At 28.7% G+C, this 20,671-nt stretch overlaps 9 protein-coding genes across 9 annotated transcripts; all 9 read right to left on the reverse strand.

The window, feature by feature from the left end:
* Positions 1-1,833: 1,833 nt before the first annotated feature.
* On the reverse strand, positions 1,834-2,181 carry AT5G36310 (ECA1 gametogenesis related family protein; the record flags this gene model as incomplete). Its single annotated transcript, NM_001085172.1, has 1 exon — positions 1,834-2,181. One exon carries the CDS (start codon positions 2,179-2,181, stop codon positions 1,834-1,836), a length of 348 nt encoding a protein of 115 aa, NP_001078641.1.
* Positions 2,182-4,023: 1,842 nt separating this feature from the next.
* On the reverse strand, positions 4,024-4,380 carry AT5G36320 (ECA1 gametogenesis related family protein; the record flags this gene model as incomplete). The annotated part of the gene is made up of 1 exon (NM_001085173.1): positions 4,024-4,380. The coding sequence occupies one exon, from the start codon at positions 4,378-4,380 to the stop codon at positions 4,024-4,026; it is 357 nt and encodes a 118-aa protein (NP_001078642.1).
* Positions 4,381-6,220: 1,840 nt separating this feature from the next.
* AT5G36330 (ECA1 gametogenesis related family protein) lies at positions 6,221-7,332 on the reverse strand (the record flags this gene model as incomplete). Its single annotated transcript, NM_001161280.1, has 2 exons — positions 6,221-6,566; positions 7,310-7,332. 2 exons carry the CDS (start codon positions 7,330-7,332, stop codon positions 6,221-6,223), a joined length of 369 nt encoding a protein of 122 aa, NP_001154752.1.
* Positions 7,333-8,408: 1,076 nt separating this feature from the next.
* On the reverse strand, positions 8,409-8,756 carry AT5G36340 (ECA1 gametogenesis related family protein; the record flags this gene model as incomplete). The annotated part of the gene is made up of 1 exon (NM_001085174.1): positions 8,409-8,756. One exon carries the CDS (start codon positions 8,754-8,756, stop codon positions 8,409-8,411), a length of 348 nt encoding a protein of 115 aa, NP_001078643.1.
* Positions 8,757-10,537: 1,781 nt separating this feature from the next.
* Positions 10,538-11,022, reverse strand: AT5G36350 (ECA1 gametogenesis related family protein). The gene has a single exon (NM_001085175.2). The coding sequence runs from the start codon at positions 10,950-10,952 to the stop codon at positions 10,596-10,598; it is 357 nt and encodes a 118-aa protein (NP_001078644.1). The 5' UTR covers positions 10,953-11,022; the 3' UTR covers positions 10,538-10,595.
* Positions 11,023-12,790: 1,768 nt separating this feature from the next.
* AT5G36360 (ECA1 gametogenesis related family protein) lies at positions 12,791-13,147 on the reverse strand (the record flags this gene model as incomplete). Its single annotated transcript, NM_001085176.1, has 1 exon — positions 12,791-13,147. One exon carries the CDS (start codon positions 13,145-13,147, stop codon positions 12,791-12,793), a length of 357 nt encoding a protein of 118 aa, NP_001078645.1.
* A 1,840-nt stretch (positions 13,148-14,987) lies between these two features.
* AT5G36370 (ECA1 gametogenesis related family protein) lies at positions 14,988-15,344 on the reverse strand (the record flags this gene model as incomplete). The annotated part of the gene is made up of 1 exon (NM_001085177.1): positions 14,988-15,344. One exon carries the CDS (start codon positions 15,342-15,344, stop codon positions 14,988-14,990), a length of 357 nt encoding a protein of 118 aa, NP_001078646.1.
* Positions 15,345-17,184: 1,840 nt separating this feature from the next.
* Positions 17,185-17,541, reverse strand: AT5G36380 (ECA1 gametogenesis related family protein; the record flags this gene model as incomplete). The annotated part of the gene is made up of 1 exon (NM_001085178.1): positions 17,185-17,541. One exon carries the CDS (start codon positions 17,539-17,541, stop codon positions 17,185-17,187), a length of 357 nt encoding a protein of 118 aa, NP_001078647.1.
* Positions 17,542-19,379: 1,838 nt separating this feature from the next.
* On the reverse strand, positions 19,380-19,736 carry AT5G36390 (ECA1 gametogenesis related family protein; the record flags this gene model as incomplete). The annotated part of the gene is made up of 1 exon (NM_001085179.1): positions 19,380-19,736. One exon carries the CDS (start codon positions 19,734-19,736, stop codon positions 19,380-19,382), a length of 357 nt encoding a protein of 118 aa, NP_001078648.1.
* Between the last annotated feature and the right edge of the window lie 935 nt (positions 19,737-20,671).

A 20,671-nucleotide genomic window follows, 5' to 3' on the forward strand; every position in this document is an offset into this window, starting at 1 on the left:
AACCGTTAAACCGTGCTGAGTCAGCGACACCGTGGCATCAGAGCTGTACAAAACGACATCGTTTAACGTGGTTTCGGTTGTCTGCTAGAGAGAAAACGACGTCGTTTTCAATTGGGAACCCTCCGCTAGAGAGAAGAGGGTTCCCAAAATCGTTTTCTCAATTACCATCAACCAGGGAATGACCCACAAAAGGTAATTTTGCCTGACTGATCATGAAGAATGCCTCTTCTAAGTAATGCGTTTCTTGGTTGACGACTCTTTGAAGACTGCTTGGAGGAGCTTAGAATTCCACTGCATGTCTCCAAAGACTTGTTCATAGCCTTTTGACGGTCGTTTGAAGCATTGTTGCATCAATGTCGTCCTTTTACTACTAGGATCAACGTAAAAATTTAACTAAACATAAAAAATTAATGGAACCAAATTCATCAATTATAAGAGGAAACGAGTAAACCTTACATGGTCTTTAAATATAACAATTATTGGGTTATTGCTTTCCGGCTTTGACTTTGCCAAATATCTTATTATACAAAGTTGAGTTTTCAAAATTGTTAACTCACCTGATCATGACACGTGTCAAATTTATTCATGAGTTACCCACACATATCAAATAAATTTTGTTATTTTTAAGGTTATGTGCAAAAAGAAAAACTCTCTAACTCATCTATTGTTGCATATTTATCCTCCACCTCCAGAAAATGCATAATTATCCGATGAAGTTAAAAATAATACGCAATGTAACCCCTTTTTCGTCATTTTTTTCTACGATAAATATTTTGTAAAATATTGATATTTAATATGTTAAATCGAAGCCTTCTCGGCAAAAAGTTCAGCTCTACCTACAAATTCTTTTAAAAATCTAATGTATGTGAGTGTAAATAAGGTTACAATATACGTATAAGGGTCATATTGCGTATTATTTTAGACTTCATAGGATTAATATGTGTTTGTTAGAGATATAGGGTAAAATTGCAAAACTAGATGAGTTAGATGGGTGTTTTGCACAAAACCCTATATTTTTAAAAACAAAATATAGAAACATTTCATAACCCCATCGGATATATAGACAAGTAAAAAAAATAGTTCATATATACAAATGTTTTATTTAGTATATTAAAATATTGAACAAATTCTATTAAAAATCGTTTATATATTCAAAACAGAAGTAAAAGTTCCCTATTTTGTTTTAGAAAAATATTAATACGTGATTTAATATTTTCTAATTTTGTAACTTAAATATGTCTCTCTTTTTATTTCTTAATATTATTTCATTTCATTTTTTTCTCAATTACAGAGTTCTATTCGTTTACCACAAAATTCAGTGAGAGGCTCTGTCTGGTGCGTCTTTTATAGATGTTGTATGTTTTCCTTGTCTTATCTTTCTTTTATACTTTGAGAAATCCCGTATTATATATAATTAGTAAAGGCATGGTATATAGAATGTATATAATTGAAATATTCTTTTCAAAAATACTGATTACTATTTAGAATTTTTATATCATCACAACATTTCTCACACCAGCATATTTAGACGAGTCTTATCTAATAAAATTATAAACCACTCTCAGATTTTGTGTTATGACATATTTTAAAGATTTATTGAAACAATTTGAAGGTCTGTAACATTGTAAGACTAAATTGAATTATGGACTCGATGTTTCAAGGTGTTATTCATTAGAATTGAAGAATGTATAAACATGGAACCCAAATGCAACTTCTCAAATGTTATTACTATATCTTCTTCTTTTTTTAATTATTATTATAACATGTAACGTAAGCTAAAATTTTAAAAAAATAATTTGAAAAAGTTATCTATTTTAAAAATAAGATAAAACACTATTTTGGTATGGGAGGAGTTGCACCGGCAACTCTTGAACATTGTTCCTTTAGCATCGGTGGAATGAATGGAATTTTCGGTATGCAATTATCGGCGTCCAGAAATGCTTTGCAACAAGTCGGACCTAAATTACCGAACTTTCCAGTGAAAATGGATTGAGAAATCTCTGCAATGCATCCAGGAATATCCATCACGGATGAGAAACATTTTGTTATATCAGGTAATCCAGGAATCAGTTGGAACGGAAACAGAAAAGGAAGCTGAGCCGGAAACTGAGGCAATTGAGCATTTACAGAAACTATGATACATAGAACCGCTAGAAGTGAAAACACATTTTTGATAGACATAATGAGAAATTGAGTAAAAAGTCTTAGTATAGCAACAATATGCTTAATGCTTTGTTTGTTTTTGATTGATGAATAACAATAAAATCCTTGCTTATTTATATGGATTGAAATGTGAAACTGTCATATTAATTTTTTTTAAGTTAACATCTTTGAATACGTTAATTAGGTATTTGATTAGCCGTTTTAGAAATTTAATATAGTTGAAACTCCATGTGTGAAACACGTAACATTAACTAAGAAATATTGACTACAAAGAGAAAATAAAAGTAAAATGGCTTCACATAATTAATCAATCATCGGTTTATATCTCCAAATTTAAACAAATAAATCGATTTATAATATTTTCTTCGTGAAATTATTTGAATCAATCTAAAGGTTTGGTTTGTAAAACTTCTATACAATGAGGTTCTCCATGACTTGTTAACACTAAACTTAGAGGAGAAGAGTTTCTGGATAGCGGGTTAAACGGTTGGGAAGAGCAGTTCGGATCTGGCATGAAAACAATGAACATAATCCAATATATGTGCCAAATATCTACATAAAGTTGGGCTTTCAAAATTGTTAACTCACGTGATCATGACACATGTCAAATTTATTAGTGAAATATCTACCCTTATCAAATCAAATTTTGTTATTTTTAGGGTTTTGTGCAAAATAAAACCCTCTAACTCATCTATTTTTGCATCTTTATTCTCCACCTCCAAAAAATGCATAATTATCCGATGAAGTCTAAAATAATACGCAATGTAACCCCTTTTCGTCATTTTTCTACGACAATATTTTGTAAGATATTGATATTTAATATGTTTAATCGAAGCCTTCTCGACGAAAAGTTCAAATCGACCTTCGAAATATTAAAAATCTAATCTATGGGAGTGTAAAAAAGTTTACAATATACGTATAAGGGTCATATTGCGTATTATTTTAGACTTCATAAGATTAATATGTGTTTGTTAGAGATATAGGGTAAAATTGCAAAACTAGATGAGTTAGATGGGTGTTTTGCACAAAACCCTATATTTTTTAAAAACAAAATATAGAAAAATTTCATAACCCCATCGGATATATACACAAGTAAAAAAAATAGTTCATATATACAAATTTTTTATTTACTATATTAAAATATTGAACAAATTCTATTAAAAATCGTTTATATATTCAAAACAGAAGTAAAAGTTCCCTATTTTGTTTTAGAAAAATATTAATACGTGATTTAATATTTTCTAATTTTGTAACTTAAATATGTCTCTCTTTTTATTTCTTAATATTATTTCATTTCATTTTTTTCTCAATTACAGAGTTCTATTCATTTACCACAAAATTCAGTGAGAGGCTCTGTCTGGTGCGTCTTTTATAGATGTTGTATGTTTTCCTTGTCTTATCTTTCTTTTATACTTTGAGAAATCCCGTATTATATATAACTAGTAAAGGCATGGTACATAGAATGTATATAATTGAAATATTCTTTTGAAAAATACTGATTACTATTTAGAATTTTTATATCATCACAACATTTCTCACACCAGCATATTTAGACGAGTCTTATCTAATAAAATTATAAACCACTCTCAGATTTTGTGTTACGACATATTTTAAAGATTTATTGAAACAATTTAAAGTTCCGTAACATTGTAAGACTAAATTCAATTGTGGATTCGATGTTTCAAGGTGTTATTTCATTAGAATTGAAGAATGAGTAAACATTGAACCCAAATGCAACTTCTCAAATGTTATTACTATATCTTTTTTTTTTTTGTAATTATAATTATAACATGTAACGTAAGCTAAAATTTTAAAAAAATAAGTTGAAAAAGTTATCTATTTTAAAAATAAGTTAAAACACTATTTTGGTATGGGAGGAGTTGCACCGGCAACTCTTGAACATTGTTCCTTTAGCATCGGAGGAAAAAACGAAATGAATGAAATTTTCGGTATGCAATTATCGGCGTCCAAAAATGCTTTGCAACAAGCCGGACCTAAATTATCGAACTTTCCAGTGAAAATGGATTGAGAAATCTCTGCAATGTATCCAGGAATATCCATCACGGATGAGAAACATTTTGTTATATCAGGTAATCCAGGAATCAGTTGGAACGGAAACGGAAAAGGAAGTTGAGCCGGAAACTGAGACAATTGAGCATTTACAGAAACTATGATACATAGAACCGCTAGAAGTGAAAACACATTTTTGATAGACATAATGAGAAATTGAGTAAAAAGTCTTAGTATAGCAACAATATGCTTAATGCTTTGTTTGTTTTTGATTGATGAATAACAATAAAATCCTTGCTTATTTATATGGATTGAAATGTGAAACTGTCATATTAATTTTTTTTAAGTTAACATCTTTGAATACTTTAATTAGGTATTTGATTAGCCGTTTTAGAAATTTAATATAGTTGAAACTCCATGTGTGAAACACGTAACATTAACTAAGAAATATTGACTACAAAGAGAAAATAAAAGTAAAATGGCTTCACATAATTAATCAATCATCGGTTTATATCTCCAAATTTAAACAAATAAATCGATTTATAATATTTTTTTCGTGAAATTATTTGAATCAATCTAAAGGTTTGGTTTGTAAAACTTCTATACAATGAGGTTCTCCATGACTTGTTAACACTAAACTTAGAGGAGAAGAGTTTCTGGATAGCGGGTTAAACGGTTGGGAAGAGCAGTTCGGATCTGGCATGAAAACAATGAACATAATCCAATATATGTGCCAAATATCTACATAAAGTTGGGCTTTCAAAATTGTTAACTCACGTGATCATGACATGTGTCAAATTTATTAGTGAAATATCCACCCTTATCAAATCAAATTTTGTTATTTTTAGGGTTTTGTGCAAAATAAAACCCTCTAACTCATCTATTTTTGCATCTTTATTCTCCACCTCCAAAAAATGCATAATTATCCGATGAAGTCTAAAATAATACGCAATGTAACCCCTTTTCGTCATTTTTCTACGACAATATTTTGTAAGATATTGATATTTAATATGTTTAATCGAAGCCTTCTCGACGAAAAGTTCAAATCGACCTTCGAAATATTAAAAATCTAATCTATGGGAGTGTAAAAAAGTTTACAATATACGTATAAGGGTCATATTGCGTATTATTTTAGACTTCATAAGATTAATATGTGTTTGTTAGAGATATAGGGTAAAATTGCAAAACTAGATGAGTTAGATGGGTGTTTTGCACAAAACCCTATATTTTTAAAAAACAAAATATAGAAAAATTTCATAACCCTATCGGATATATACACAAGTAAAAAAAATAGTTCATATATACAATTTTTTTATTTACTATATTAAAATATTGAACAAATTCTATTAAAAATCGTTTATATATTCAAAACAGAAGTAAAAGTTCCCTATTTTGTTTTAGAAAAATATTAATACGTGATTTAATATTTTCTAATTTTGTAACTTAAATATGTCTCTCTTTTTATTTCTTAATATTATTTCATTTCATTTTTTTCTCAATTACAGAGTTCTATTCGTTTACCACAAAATTCAATGAGAGGCTCTGTCTGGTGCGTCTTTTATAGATGTTGTATGTTTTCCTTGTCTTATCTTTCTTTTATACTTTGAGAAATCCCGTATTATATATAATTAGTAAAGGCATGGTATATAGAATGTATATAATTGAAATATTCTTTTGAAAAATACTGATTACTATTTAGAATTTTTATATCATCACAACATTTCTCACACCAGCATATTTAGACGAGTCTTATCTAATAAAATTATAAACCACTCTCAGATTTTGTGTTATGACATATTTTAAAGATTTATTGAAACAATTTGAAGGTCTGTAACATTGTAAGACTAAATTGAATTATGGACTCGATGTTTCAAGGTGTTATTCATTAGAATTGAAGAATGTATAAACATGGAACCCAAATGCAACTTCTCAAATGTTATTACTATATCTTCTTCTTTTTTTAATTATTATTATAACATGTAACGTAAGCTAAAATTTTAAAAAAATAATTTGAAAAAGTTATCTATTTTAAAAATAAGATAAAACACTATTTTGGTATGGGAGGAGTTGCACCGGCAACTCTTGAACATTGTTCCTTTAGCATCGGTGGAATGAATGGAATTTTCGGTATGCAATTATCGGCGTCCAGAAATGTTTTGCAACAAGTCGGACCTAAATTACCGAACTTTCCAGTGAAAATGGATTGAGAAATCTCTGCAATGCATCCAGGAATATCCATCACGGATGAGAAACATTTTGTTATATCAGGTAATCCAGGAATCAGTTGGAACGGAAACAGAAAAGGAAGCTGAGCCGGAAACTGAGGCAATTGAGCATTTACAGAAACTATGATACATAGAACCGCTAGAAGTGAAAACACATTTTTGATAGACCTAATGAGAAATTGAGTAAAAAGTCTTAGTATAGCAACAATATGCTTAATGCTTTGTTTGTTTTTGATTGATGAATAACAATAAAATCCTTGCTTATTTATATGGATTGAAATGTGAAACTGTCATATTAATTTTTTTTAAGTTAACATCTTTGAATACGTTAATTAGGTATTTGATTAGCCGTTTTAGAAATTTAATATAGTTGAAACTCCATGTGTGAAACACGTAACATTACCTAAGAAATATTGACTACAAAGAGAAAATAAAAGTAAAATGGCTTCACATAATTAATCAATCATCGGTTTATATCTCCAAATTTAAACAAATAAATCGATTTATAATATTTTCTTCGTGAAATTATTTGAATCAATCTAAAGGTTTGGTTTGTAAAACTTCTATACAATGAGGTTCTCCATGACTTGTTAACACTAAACTTAGAGGAGAAGAGTTTCTGGATAGCGGGTTAAACGGTTGGGAAGAGAAGTTCGGATCTGGCATGAAAACAATGAACATAATCCAATATATGTGCCAAATATCTACATAAAGTTGGGCTTTCAAAATTGTTAACTCACGTGATCATGACATGTGTCAAATTTATTAGTGAAATATCCACCCTTATCAAATCAAATTTTGTTATTTTTAGGGTTTTGTGCAAAATAAAACCCTCTAACTCATCTATTTTTGCATCTTTATTCTCCACCTCCAAAAAATGCATAATTATCCGATGAAGTCTAAAATAATACGCAATGTAACCCCTTTTCGTCATTTTTCTACGACAATATTTTGTAAGATATTGATATTTAATATGTTTAATCGAAGCCTTCTCGACGAAAAGTTCAAATCGACCTTCGAAATATTAAAAATCTAATCTATGGGAGTGTAAAAAAGTTTACAATATACGTATAAGGGTCATATTGCGTATTATTTTAGACTTCATAAGATTAATATGTGTTTGTTAGAGATATAGGGTAAAATTGCAAAACTAGATGAGTTAGATGGGTGTTTTGCACAAAACCCTATATTTTTTAAAAACAAAATATAGAAAAATTTCATAACCCCATCGGATATATACACAAGTAAAAAAAATAGTTCATATATACAAATTTTTTATTTAGTATATTAAAATATTGAACAAATTCTATTAAAAATCGTTTATATATTCAAAACAGAAGTAAAAGTTCCCTATTTTGTTTTAGAAAAATATTAATACGTGATTTAATATTTTCTAATTTTGTAACTTAAATATGTCTCTCTTTTTATTTCTTAATATTATTTCATTTCATTTTTTTCTCAATTACAGAGTTCTATTCGTTTACCACAAAATTCAGTGAGAGGCTCTGTCTGGTGCGTCTTTTATAGATGTTGTATGTTTTCCTTGTCTTATCTTTCTTTTATACTTTGAGAAATCCCGTATTATATATAATTAGTAAAGGCATGGTATATAGAATGTATATAATTGAAATATTCTTTTGAAAAATACTGATTACTATTTAGAATTTTTATATCATCACAACATTTCTCACACCAGCATATTTAGACGAGTCTTATCTAATAAAATTATAAACCACTCTCAGATTTTGTGTTATGACATATTTTAAAGATTTATTGAAACAATTTGAAGGTCTGTAACATTGTAAGACTAAATTGAATTATGGACTCGATGTTTCAAGGTGTTATTCATTAGAATTGAAGAATGTATAAACATGGAACCCAAATGCAACTTCTCAAATGTTATTACTATATCTTCTTCTTTTTTTAATTATTATTATAACATGTAACGTAAGCTAAAATTTTAAAAAAATAATTTGAAAAAGTTATCTATTTTAAAAATAAGATAAAACACTATTTTGGTATGGGAGGAGTTGCACCGGCAACTCTTGAACATTGTTCCTTTAGCATCGGTGGAATGAATGGAATTTTCGGTATGCAATTATCGGCGTCCAGAAATGCTTTGCAACAAGTCGGACCTAAATTACCGAACTTTCCAGTGAAAATGGATTGAGAAATCTCTGCAATGCATCCAGGAATATCCATCACGGATGAGAAACATTTTGTTATATCAGGTAATCCAGGAATCAGTTGGAACGGAAACAGAAAAGGAAGCTGAGCCGGAAACTGAGGCAATTGAGCATTTACAGAAACTATGATACATAGAACCGCTAGAAGTGAAAACACATTTTTGATAGACATAATGAGAAATTGAGTAAAAAGTCTTAGTATAGCAACAATATGCTTAATGCTTTGTTTGTTTTTGATTGATGAATAACAATAAAATCCTTGCTTATTTATATGGATTGAAATGTGAAACTGTCATATTAATTTTTTTTAAGTTAACATCTTTGAATACGTTAATTAGGTATTTGATTAGCCGTTTTAGAAATTTAATATAGTTGAAACTCCATGTGTGAAACACGTAACATTAACTAAGAAATATTGACTACAAAGAGAAAATAAAAGTAAAATGGCTTCACATAATTAATCAATCATCGGTTTATATCTCCAAATTTAAACAAATAAATCGATTTATAATATTTTCTTCGTGAAATTATTTGAATCAATCTAAAGGTTTGGTTTGTAAAACTTCTATACAATGAGGTTCTCCATGACTTGTTAACACTAAACTTAGAGGAGAAGAGTTTCTGGATAGCGGGTTAAACGGTTGGGAAGAGCAGTTCGGATCTGGCATGAAAACAATGAACATAATCCAATATATGTGCCAAATATCTACATAAAGTTGGGCTTTCAAAATTGTTAACTCACGTGATCATGACACGTGTCAAATTTATTAGTGAAATATCCACCCTTATCAAATCAAATTTTGTTATTTTTAGGGTTTTGTGCAAAATAAAACCCTCTAACTCATCTATTTTTGCATCTTTATTCTCCACCTCCAAAAAATGCATAATTATCCGATGAAGTCTAAAATAATACCAATGTAACCCCTTTTCGTCATTTTTCTACGACAATATTTTGTAAGATATTGATATTTAATATGTTTAATCGAAGCCTTCTCGACGAAAAGTTCAAATCGACCTTCGAAATATTAAAAATCTAATCTATGGGAGTGTAAAAAAGTTTACAATATACGTATAAGGGTCATATTGCGTATTATTTTAGACTTCATAAGATTAATATGTGTTTGTTAGAGATATAGGGTAAAATTGCAAAACTAGATGAGTTTGATGGGTGTTTTGCACAAAACCCTATATTTTTAAAAAACAAAATATAGAAAAATTTCATAACCCCATCGGATATATACACAAGTAAAAAAAATAGTTCATATATACAAATTTTTTATTTACTATATTAAAATATTGAACAAATTCTATTAAAAATCGTTTATATATTCAAAACAGAAGTAAAAGTTCCCTATTTTGTTTTAGAAAAATATTAATACGTGATTTAATATTTTCTAATTTTGTAACTTAAATATGTCTCTCTTTTTATTTCTTAATATTATTTCATTTCATTTTTTTCTCAATTACAGAGTTCTATTCGTTTACCACAAAATTCAGTGAGAGGCTCTGTCTGGTGCGTCTTTTATAGATGTTGTATGTTTTCCTTGTCTTATCTTTCTTTTATACTTTGAGAAATCCCGTATTATATATAATTAGTAAAGGCATGGTATATGGAATGTATATAATTGAAATATTCTTTTGAAAAATACCGATTACTATTTAGAATTTTTATATCATCACAACATTTCTCACACCAGCATATTTGGACGAGTCTTATCTAATAAAATTATAAACCACTCTCAGATTTTGTGTTATGACATATTTCAAAGATTTATGGAAACAATTTGAAGGTCTGTAACATTGTAAGACTAAATTCAATTATGGACTCGATGTTTCAAGGTGTTATTCATTAGAATTGAAGAATGTATAAACATGGAACCCAAATGCAACTTCTCAAATGTTATTACTATATCTTCTTCTTTTTTTAATTATTATTATAACATGTAACGTAAGCTAAAATTTTAAAAAAATAAGTTGAAAAAGTTATCTATTTTAAAAATAAGATAAAACACTATTTTGGTATGGGAGGAGTTGCACCGGCAACTCTTGAACATTGTTCCTTTAGCATCGGAGGAAAAAATGGAATGAATGGAATTTTCGGTATGCAATTATCGGCGTCCAAAAATGCTTTGCAACAAGCCGGACCTAAATTACCGAACTTTCCAGTGAAAATGGATTGAGAAATCTCTGCAATGCATCCAGGAATATCCATCACGGATGAGAAACATTTTGTTATATCAGGTAATCCAGGAATCAGTTGGAACGGAAACAGAAAAGGAAGTTGAGCCGGAAACTGAGGCAATTGAGCATTTACAGAAACTATGATACATAGAACCGCTAGAAGTAAAAACACATTTTTGATAGACATAATGAGAAATTGAGTAAAAAGTCTTAGTATAGCAACTATATGCTTAATGCTTTGTTTGTTTTTGATTGATGAATAACAAAAATCCTTGCTTATTTATATGGATTGAAATGTGAAACTGTCATATTAATTTTTTTTAATTTAACATCTTTGAATACTTTAATTAGGTATTTGATTAGCCGTTTTAGAAATTTAATATAGTTGAAACTCCATGTGTGAAACACGTAACATTAACTAAGAAATATTGACTACAAAGAGAAAATAAAAGTAAAATGGCTTCACATAATTAATCAATCATCGGTTTATATCTCCAAATTTAAACAAATAAATCGATTTATAATATTTTCTTCGTGAAATTATTTGAATCAATCTAAAGGTTTGGTTTGTAAAACTTCTATACAATGAGGTTCTCCATGACTTGTTAACACTAATCTTAGAGGAGAAGAGTTTCTGGATAGCGGGTTAAACGGTTGGGAAGAGCAGTTCGGATCTGGCATGAAAACAATGAACATAATCCAATATATGTGCCAAATATCTACATAAAGTTGGGCTTTCAAAATTGTTAACTCACGTGATCATGACATGTGTCAAATTTATTAGTGAAATATCCACCCTTATCAAATCAAATTTTGTTATTTTTAGGGTTTTGTGCAAAATAAAACCCTCTAACTCATCTATTTTTGCATCTTTATTCTCCACCTCCAAAAAATGCATAATTATCCGATGAAGTCTAAAATAATACGCAATTTAACCCCTTTTCGTCATTTTTCTACGACAATATTTTGTAAGATATTGATATTTAATATGTTTAATCGAAGCTTTCTCGACGAAAAGTTCAAATCGACCTTCGAAATATTAAAAATCTAATCTATGGGAGTGTAAAAAAGTTTACAATATACGTATAAGGGTCATATTGCGTATTATTTTAGACTTCATAAGATTAATATGTGTTTGTTAGAGATATAGGGTAAAATTGCAAAACTAGATGAGTTAGATGGGTGTTTTGCACAAAACCCTATATTTTTAAAAAACAAAATATAGAAAAATTTCATAACCCCATCGGATATATACACAAGTAAAAAAAATAGTTCATATATACAAATTTTTTATTTACTATATTAAAATATTGAACAAATTCTATTAAAAATCGTTTATATATTCAAAACAGAAGTAAAAGTTCCCTATTTTGTTTTAGAAAAATATTAATACGTGATTTAATATTTTCTAATTTTGTAACTTAAATATGTCTCTCTTTTTATTTCTTAATATTATTTCATTTTATTTTTTTCTCAATTACAGAGTTCTATTCGTTTACCACAAAATTCAATGAGAGGCTCTGTCTGGTGCGTCTTTTATAGATGTTGTATGTTTTCCTTGTCTTATCTTTCTTTTATACTTTGAGAAATCCCGTATTATATATAATTAGTAAAGGCATGGTATATGGAATGTATATAATTGAAATATTCTTTTGAAAAATACCGATTACTATTTAGAATTTTTATATCATCACAACATTTCTCACACCAGCATATTTGGACGAGTCTTATCTAATAAAATTATAAACCACTCTCAGATTTTGTGTTATGACATATTTCAAAGATTTATGGAAACAATTTGAAGGTCTGTAACATTGTAAGACTAAATTCAATTATGGACTCGATGTTTCAAGGTGTTATTCATTAGAAGTGAAGAATGTATAAACATGGAACCCAAATGCAACTTCTCAAATGTTATTACTATATCTTCTTCTTTTTTTAATTATTATTATAACATGTAACGTAAGCTAAAATTTTAAAAAAATAAGTTGAAAAAGTTATCTATTTTAAAAATAAGATAAAACACTATTTTGGTATGGGAGGAGTTGCACCGGCAACTCTTGAACATTGTTCCTTTAGCATCGGAGGAAAAAATGGAATGAATGGAATTTTCGGTATGCAATTATCGGCGTCCAAAAATGCTTTGCAACAAGCCGGACCTAAATTACCGAACTTTCCAGTGAAAATGGATTGAGAAATCTCTGCAATGCATCCAGGAATATCCATCACGGATGAGAAACATTTTGTTATATCAGGTAATCCAGGAATAAGTTGGAACGGAAACAGAAAAGGAAGTTGAGCCGGAAACTGAGGCAATTGAGCATTTACAGAAACTATGATACATAGAACCGCTAGAAGTAAAAACACATTTTTGATAGACATAATGAGAAATTGAGTAAAAAGTCTTAGTATAGCAACTATATGTTTAATGCTTTGTTTGTTTTTGATTGATGAATAACAATAAAATCCTTGCTTATTTATATGGATTGAAATGTGAAACTGTCATATTAATTTTTTTTAATTTAACATCTTTGAATACTTTAATTAGGTATTTGATTAGCCGTTTTAGAAATTTAATATAGTTGAAACTCCATGTGTGAAACACGTAACATTAACTAAGAAATATTGACTACAAAGAGAAAATAAAAGTAAAATGGCTTCACATAATTAATCAATCATCGGTTTATATCTCCAAATTTAAACAAATAAATCGATTTATAATATTTTCTTCGTGAAATTATTTGAATCAATCTAAAGGTTTGGTTTGTAAAACTTCTATACAATGAGGTTCTCCATGACTTGTTAACACTAATCTTAGAGGAGAAGAGTTTCTGGATAGCGGGTTAAACGGTTGGGAAGAGCAGTTCGGATCTGGCATGAAAACAATGAACATAATCCAATATATGTGCCAAATATCTACATAAAGTTGGGCTTTCAAAATTGTTAACTCACGTGATCATGACATGTGTCAAATTTATTAGTGAAATATCCACCCTTATCAAATCAAATTTTGTTATTTTTAGGGTTTTGTGCAAAATAAAACCCTCTAACTCATCTATTTTTGCATCTTTATTCTCCACCTCCAAAAAATGCATAATTATCCGATGAAGTCTAAAATAATACGCAATTTAACCCCTTTTCGTCATTTTTCTACGACAATATTTTGTAAGATATTGATATTTAATATGTTTAATCGAAGCTTTCTCGACGAAAAGTTCAAATCGACCTTCGAAATATTAAAAATCTAATCTATGGGAGTGTAAAAAAGTTTACAATATACGTATAAGGGTCATATTGCGTATTATTTTAGACTTCATAAGATTAATATGTGTTTGTTAGAGATATAGGGTAAAATTGCAAAACTAGATGAGTTAGATGGGTGTTTTGCACAAAACCCTATATTTTTAAAAAACAAAATATAGAAAAATTTCATAACCCCATCGGATATATACACAAGTAAAAAAAATAGTTCATATATACAAATTTTTTATTTACTATATTAAAATATTGAACAAATTCTATTAAAAATCGTTTATATATTCAAAACAGAAGTAAAAGTTCCCTATTTTGTTTTAGAAAAATATTAATACGTGATTTAATATTTTCTAATTTTGTAACTTAAATATGTCTCTCTTTTTATTTCTTAATATTATTTCATTTTATTTTTTTCTCAATTACAGAGTTCTATTCGTTTACCACAAAATTCAATGAGAGGCTCTGTCTGGTGCGTCTTTTATAGATGTTGTATGTTTTCCTTGTCTTATCTTTCTTTTATACTTTGAGAAATCCCGTATTATATATAATTAGTAAAGGCATGGTATATGGAATGTATATAATTGAAATATTCTTTTGAAAAATACCGATTACTATTTAGAATTTTTATATCATCACAACATTTCTCACACCAGCATATTTGGACGAGTCTTATCTAATAAAATTATAAACCACTCTCAGATTTTGTGTTATGACATATTTCAAAGATTTATGGAAACAATTTGAAGGTCTGTAACATTGTAAGACTAAATTCAATTATGGACTCGATGTTTCAAGGTGTTATTCATTAGAATTGAAGAATGTATAAACATGGAACCCAAATGCAACTTCTCAAATGTTATTACTATATCTTCTTCTTTTTTTAATTATTATTATAACATGTAACGTAAGCTAAAATTTTAAAAAAATAAGTTGAAAAAGTTATCTATTTTAAAAATAAGATAAAACACTATTTTGGTATGGGAGGAGTTGCACCGGCAACTCTTGAACATTGTTCCTTTAGCATCGGAGGAAAAAATGGAATGAATGGAATTTTCGGTATGCAATTATCGGCGTCCAAAAATGCTTTGCAACAAGCCGGACCTAAATTACCGAACTTTCCAGTGAAAATGGATTGAGAAATCTCTGCAATGCATCCAGGAATATCCATCACGGATGAGAAACATTTTGTTATATCAGGTAATCCAGGAATCAGTTGGAACGGAAACAGAAAAGGAAGTTGAGCCGGAAACTGAGGCAATTGAGCATTTACAGAAACTATGATACATAGAACCGCTAGAAGTGAAAACACATTTTTGATAGACATAATGAGAAATTGAGTAAAAAGTCTTAGTATAGCAACAATATGCTTAATGCTTTGTTTGTTTTTGATTGATGAATAACAATAAAATCCTTGCTTATTTATATGGATTGAAATGTGAAACTGTCATATTAATTTTTTTTAAGTTAACATCTTTGAATACTTTAATTAGGTATTTGATTAGCCGTTTTAGAAATTTAATATAGTTGAAACTCCATGTGTGAAACACGTAACATTAACTAAGAAATATTGACTACAAAGAGAAAATAAAAGTAAAATGGCTTCACATAATTAATCAATCATCGGTTTATATCTCCAAATTTAAACAAATAAATCGATTTATAATATTTTCTTCGTGAAATTATTTGAATCAATCTAAAGGTTTGGTTTGTAAAACTTCTATACAATGAGGTTCTCCATGACTTGTTAACACTAAACTTAGAGGAGAAGAGTTTCTGGATAGCGGGTTAAACGGTTGGGAAGAGCAGTTCGGATCTGGCATGAAAACAATGAACATAATCCAATATATGTGCCAAATATCTACATAAAGTTGGGCTTTCAAAATTGTTAACTCACGTGATCATGACATGTGTCAAATTTATTAGTGAAATATCCACCCTTATCAAATCAAATTTTGTTATTTTTAGGGTTTTGTGCAAAATAAAACCCTCTAACTCATCTATTTTTGCATCTTTATTCTCCACCTCCAAAAAATGCATAATTATCCGATGAAGTCTAAAATAATACGCAATGTAACCCCTTTTCGTCATTTTTCTACGACAATATTTTGTAAGATATTGATATTTAATATGTTTAATCGAAGCCTTCTCGACGAAAAGTTCAAATCGACCTTCGAAATATTAAAAATCTAATCTATGGGAGTGTAAAAAAGTTTACAATATACGTATAAGGGTCATATTGCGTATTATTTTAGACTTCATAAGATTAATATGTGTTTGTTAGAGATATAGGGTAAAATTGCAAAACTAGATGAGTTTGATGGGTGTTTTGCACAAAACCCTATATTTTTAAAAAACAAAATATAGAAAAATTTCATAACCCCATCGGATATATACACAAGTAAAAAAAATAGTTCATATATACAAATTTTTTATTTACTATATTAAAATATTGAACAAATTCTATTAAAAATCGTTTATATATTCAAAACAGAAGTAAAAGTTCCCTATTTTGTTTTAGAAAAATATTAATACGTGATTTAATATTTTCTAATTTTGTAACTTAAATATGTCTCTCTTTTTATTTCTTAATATTATTTCATTTTATTTTTTCCTCAATTACAAAGTTCTATTCGTTAACCACAAAATTCAATGAGAGGCTCTGTCTGGTGCGTCTTTTATAGATGTTGTATGTTTTCCTTGTCTTATCTTTCTTTTATACTTTGAGAAATCCCGTATTATATATAATTAGTAAAGGCATGGTATATGGAATGTATATAATTGAAATATTCTTTTGAAAAATACCGATTACTATTTAGAATTTTTATATCATCACAACATTTCTCACACCAGCATATTTGGACGAGTCTTATCTAATAAAATTATAAACCACTCTCAGATTTTGTGTTATGACATATTTCAAAGATTTATGGAAACAATTTGAAGGTCTGTAACATTGTAAGACTAAATTCAATTATGGACTCGATGTTTCAAGGTGTTATTCATTAGAATTGAAGAATGTATAAACATGGAACCCAAATGCAACTTCTCAAATGTTATTACTATATCTTCTTCTTTTTTTAATTATTATTATAACATGTAACGTAAGCTAAAATTTTAAAAAAATAAGTTGAAAAAGTTATCTATTTTAAAAATAAGATAAAACACTATTTTGGTATGGGAGGAGTTGCACCGGCAACTCTTGAACATTGTTCCTTTAGCATCGGAGGAAAAAATGGAATGAATGGAATTTTCGGTATGCAATTATCGGCGTCCAAAAATGCTTTGCAACAAGCCGGACCTAAATTACCGAACTTTCCAGTGAAAATGGATTGAGAAATCTCTGCAATGCATCCAGGAATATCCATCACGGATGAGAAACATTTTGTTATATCAGGTAATCCAGGAATCAGTTGGAACGGAAACAGAAAAGGAAGTTGAGCCGGAAACTGAGGCAATTGAGCATTTACAGAAACTATGATACATAGAACCGCTAGAAGTAAAAACACATTTTTGATAGACATAATGAGAAATTGAGTAAAAAGTCTTAGTATAGCAACTATATGCTTAATGCTTTGTTTGTTTTTGATTGATGAATAACAAAAATCCTTGCTTATTTATATGGATTGAAATGTGAAACTGTCATATTAATTTTTTTTAATTTAACATCTTTGAATACTTTAATTAGGTATTTGATTAGCCGTTTTAGAAATTTAATATAGTTGAAACTCCATGTGTGAAACACGTAACATTAACTAAGAAATATTGACTACAAAGAGAAAATAAAAGTAAAATGGCTTCACATAATTAATCAATCATCGGTTTATATCTCCAAATTTAAACAAATAAATCGATTTATAATATTTTCTTCGTGAAATTATTTGAATCAATCTAAAGGTTTGGTTTGTAAAACTTCTATACAATGAGGTTCTCCATGACTTGTTAACACTAATCTTAGAGGAGAAGAGTTTCTGGATAGCGGGTTAAACGGTTGGGAAGAGCAGTTCGGATCTGGCATGAAAACAATGAACATAATCCAATATATGTGCCAAATATCTACATAAAGTTGGGCTTTCAAAATTGTTAACTCACGTGATCATGACATGTGTCAAATTTATTAGTGAAATATCCACCCTTATCAAATCAAATTTTGTTATTTTTAGGGTTTTGTGCAAAATAAAACCCTCTAACTCATCTATTTTTGCATCTTTATTCTCCACCTCCAAAAAATGCATAATTATCCGATGAAGTCTAAAATAATACGCAATGTAACCCCTTTTCGTCATTTTTCTACGACAATATTTTGTAAGATATTGATATTTAATATGTTTAATCGAAGCCTTCTCGACGAAAAGTTCAAATCGACCTTCGAAATATTAAAAATCTAATCTATGGGAGTGTAAAAAAGTTTACAATATACGTATAAGGGTCATATTGCGTATTATTTTAGACTTCATAAGATTAATATGTGTTTGTTAGAGATATAGGGTAAAATTGCAAAACTAGATGAGTTAGATGGGTGTTTTGCACAAAACCCTATATTTTTTAAAAACAAAATATAGAAAAATTTCATAACCCCATCGGATATATACACAAGTAAAAAAAATAGTTCATATATACAAATTTTTTATTTACTATATTAAAATATTGAACAAATTCTATTAAAAATCGTTTATATATTCAAAACAGAAGTAAAAGTTCCCTATTTTGTTTTAGAAAAATATTAATACGTGATTTAATATTTTCTAATTTTGTAACTTAAATATGTCTCTCTTTTTATTTCTTAATATTATTTCATTTCATTTTTTTCTCAATTACAGAGTTCTATTCGTTTACCACAAAATTCAGTGAGAGGCTCTGTCTGGTGCGTCTTTTATAGATGTTGTATGTTTTCCTTGTCTTATCTTTCTTTTATACTTTGAGAAATCCCGTATTATATATAATTAGTAAAGGCATGGTATATAGAATGTATATAATTGAAATATTCTTTTGAAAAATACTGATTACTATTTAGAATTTTTATATCATCACAACATTTCTCACACCAGCATATTTAGACGAGTCTTATCTAATAAAATTATAAACCACTCTCAGATTTTGTGTTATGACATATTTCAAAGATTTATGGAAACAATTTGAAGGTCTGTAACATTGTAAGACTAAATTCAATTATGGACTCGATGTTTCAAGGTGTTATTCATTAGAAGTGAAGAATGTATAAACATGGAACCCAAATGCAACTTCTCAAATGTTATTACTATATCTTCTTCTTTTTTTAATTATTATTATAACATGTAACGTAAGCTAAAATTTTAAAAAAATAAGTTGAAAAAGTTATCTATTTTAAAAATAAGATAAAACACTATTTTGGTATGGGAGGAGTTGCACCGGCAACTCTTGAACATTGTTCCTTTAGCATCGGAGGAAAAAATGGAATGAATGGAATTTTCGGTATGCAATTATCGGCGTCCAAAAATGCTTTGCAACAAGCCGGACCTAAATTACCGAACTTTCCAGTGAAAATGGATTGAGAAATCTCTGCAATGCATCCAGGAATATCCATCACGGATGAGAAACATTTTGTTATATCAGGTAATCCAGGAATCAGTTGGAACGGAAACAGAAAAGGAAGTTGAGCCGGAAACTGAGGCAATTGAGCATTTACAGAAACTATGATACATAGAACCGCTAGAAGTAAAAACACATTTTTGATAGACATAATGAGAAATTGAGTAAAAAGTCTTAGTATAGCAACAATATGCTTAATGCTTTGTTTGTTTTTGATTGATGAATAACAATAAAATCCTTGCTTATTTATATGGATTGAAATGTGAAACTGTCATATTAATTTTTTTAATTTAACATCTTTGAATACTTTAATTAGGTATTTGATTAGCCGTTTTAGAAATTTAATAAAGTTGAAACTCCATGTGTGAAACACGTAACATTAACTAAGAAATATTGACTACAAAGAGAAAATAAAAGTAAAATGGCTTCACATAATTAATCAATCATCGGTTTATATCTCCAAATTTAAACAAATAAATCGATTTATAATATTTTCTTCGTGAAATTATTTGAATCAATCTAAAGGTTTGGTTTGTAAAACTTCTATACAATGAGGTTCTCCATGACTTGTTAACACTAAACTTAGAGGAGAAGAGTTTCTGGATAGCGGGTTAAACGGTTGGGAAGAGCAGTTCGGATCTGGCATGAAAACAATGAACATAATCCAATATATGTGCCAAATATCTACATAAAGTTGGGTTTTCAAAATTGTTAACTCACGTGATCGTGACACGTGTCAAATTTATTAGTGAAATATCCACCCTTATCAAATCAAATTTTGTTATTTTTAGGGTTTTGTGCAAAATAAAACCCTCTAACTCATCTATTTTTGCATCTTTATTCTCCACCTCCAAAAAATGCATAATTATCCGATGAAGTCTAAAATAATACGCAATGTAACCCCTTTTCGTCATTTTTCTACGACAATATTTTGTAAGATATTGATATTTAATATGTTTAATCGAAGCCTTCTCGACGAAAAGTTCAAATCGACCTTCGAAATATTAAAAATCTAATCTATGGGAGTGTAAAAAAGTTTACAATATACGTATAAGGGTCATATTGCGTATTATTTTAGACTTCATA

Source organism: Arabidopsis thaliana, chromosome 5 (assembly GCF_000001735.4).
Source record: "Arabidopsis thaliana chromosome 5, partial sequence".
In the NCBI taxonomy this organism is placed as follows: Eukaryota; Viridiplantae; Streptophyta; class Magnoliopsida; order Brassicales; family Brassicaceae; genus Arabidopsis; species Arabidopsis thaliana.